Source organism: Mastomys coucha, unplaced genomic scaffold (genome assembly GCF_008632895.1).
Source record: "Mastomys coucha isolate ucsf_1 unplaced genomic scaffold, UCSF_Mcou_1 pScaffold6, whole genome shotgun sequence".
Taxonomy (NCBI): Eukaryota; Metazoa; Chordata; class Mammalia; order Rodentia; family Muridae; genus Mastomys; species Mastomys coucha.
Window position 1 is genome coordinate 117309899 of NW_022196912.1, and position 1068 is coordinate 117310966.

Genomic DNA, 1068 nt, shown 5'->3' on the forward strand with positions numbered 1-1068 from the left:
CAGCAATTGCCAATGGGGGCGGAGTTGCAGCAGGAAGCCTGGTAGCCACACTCCAGTCAGCAGGTAAGTGTCATGGCCGGAAGACGACCAGGTCCAAGCCAAGGATGGTGACTCCTTTCCTCTCCCTCCAGTCCTGCCTTCTTAAGTGACCTGTGTCTTCTAGTTCTGTGCCTTTTTCTGGTTTATTCTGAGTGAGGTGGGGGTGTGCTCTGGGGGTGAGAAGTACTGGATGGCCAGAGTAGGGAGGAGCCTGACACATGCTACTTGGGCTCTGAATCTCCCCTAAGTGAGTGTTTCCTACATTGGGTACCCTCTGTCCTGCTATGTAGAAAGGGCATTTCTGTGGATAGCTCTCTGTCCTGTATCCAGGTTTAGCCACATCTGTCTTCTCCTTCTGGTTCACTTTAAATAGCTCTGGCTAATGCAGAGCCCCAGGGTTCAGACAGAAACTGGGTGGGCATCTCTGAGCCTCAGGCCACTGCCTGTCATTGCATTGTGTCCTTCCCAGGGGTCCTTGGACTCTCCACATCAACCAACGCCATCCTTGGGGCAGTTGGGGCAGCCGCTGGAGCCTTGCTCTGAACTTTGGAGATGACAGTTCTATCAGCTCAGCCCAAAGCTTGTCCAGACCACGCAGGAGATGAAGAACCAAAGTGTACCTTCAGTACCCTCCCAGATGTCAAAGAAGGATGAAAAATAAATATATGGGCTGGTCTTCCTAGCTTGGCTGTGGTATCTCTTTGGGGTTTGGGCTGGGAGTTTTCAAGTACTCACACTTTCCAAGTCAGCCTCAGCCTGGAGGTCAGAGGGAAGTTAACAGGGTGACCAGCACACAATCAGTAGGCAGAGGGCTATAGGTGCCCCCTGCCTTAATGGAAACAGTCTGTGTGGTATGAGGGCTTTAGGGGGGATTTGTGGACCTCACTTTATCCTTTATTCAAGGTAGGGCAGAATGAAGTTTCTGTCATGTGGCAAAGGTGACAGATAGCCATGACCATGACTCTCGAGCTCTTGGTACTTGCCCATCAATGGCTATGGATATCCAGGGCTATGAGCAGCCTATAGGTA

The 1068-nt window shown here is 51.5% G+C and overlaps 1 protein-coding gene across 2 annotated transcripts in view; it reads left to right on the top strand.

Annotated features, from left to right (window-relative positions):
* Positions 1-721, top strand: part of LOC116080656 (interferon alpha-inducible protein 27-like protein 2A) — a 2273-nt gene extending 1552 nt beyond the window's left edge. For both annotated transcript variants that reach the window (XM_031357136.1, XM_031357135.1), the window contains 2 exons: positions 1-63; positions 509-721. The exon at positions 1-63 is cut by the window's left edge and continues 93 nt beyond it. In XM_031357136.1, coding sequence (XP_031212996.1) covers positions 1-63; positions 509-582 — 137 coding nt within the window. In that variant the 3' untranslated portion in view covers positions 583-721. The remainder of the gene's footprint in view (positions 64-508) is intronic.
* The last annotated feature ends 347 nt before the right edge of the window (positions 722-1068 follow it).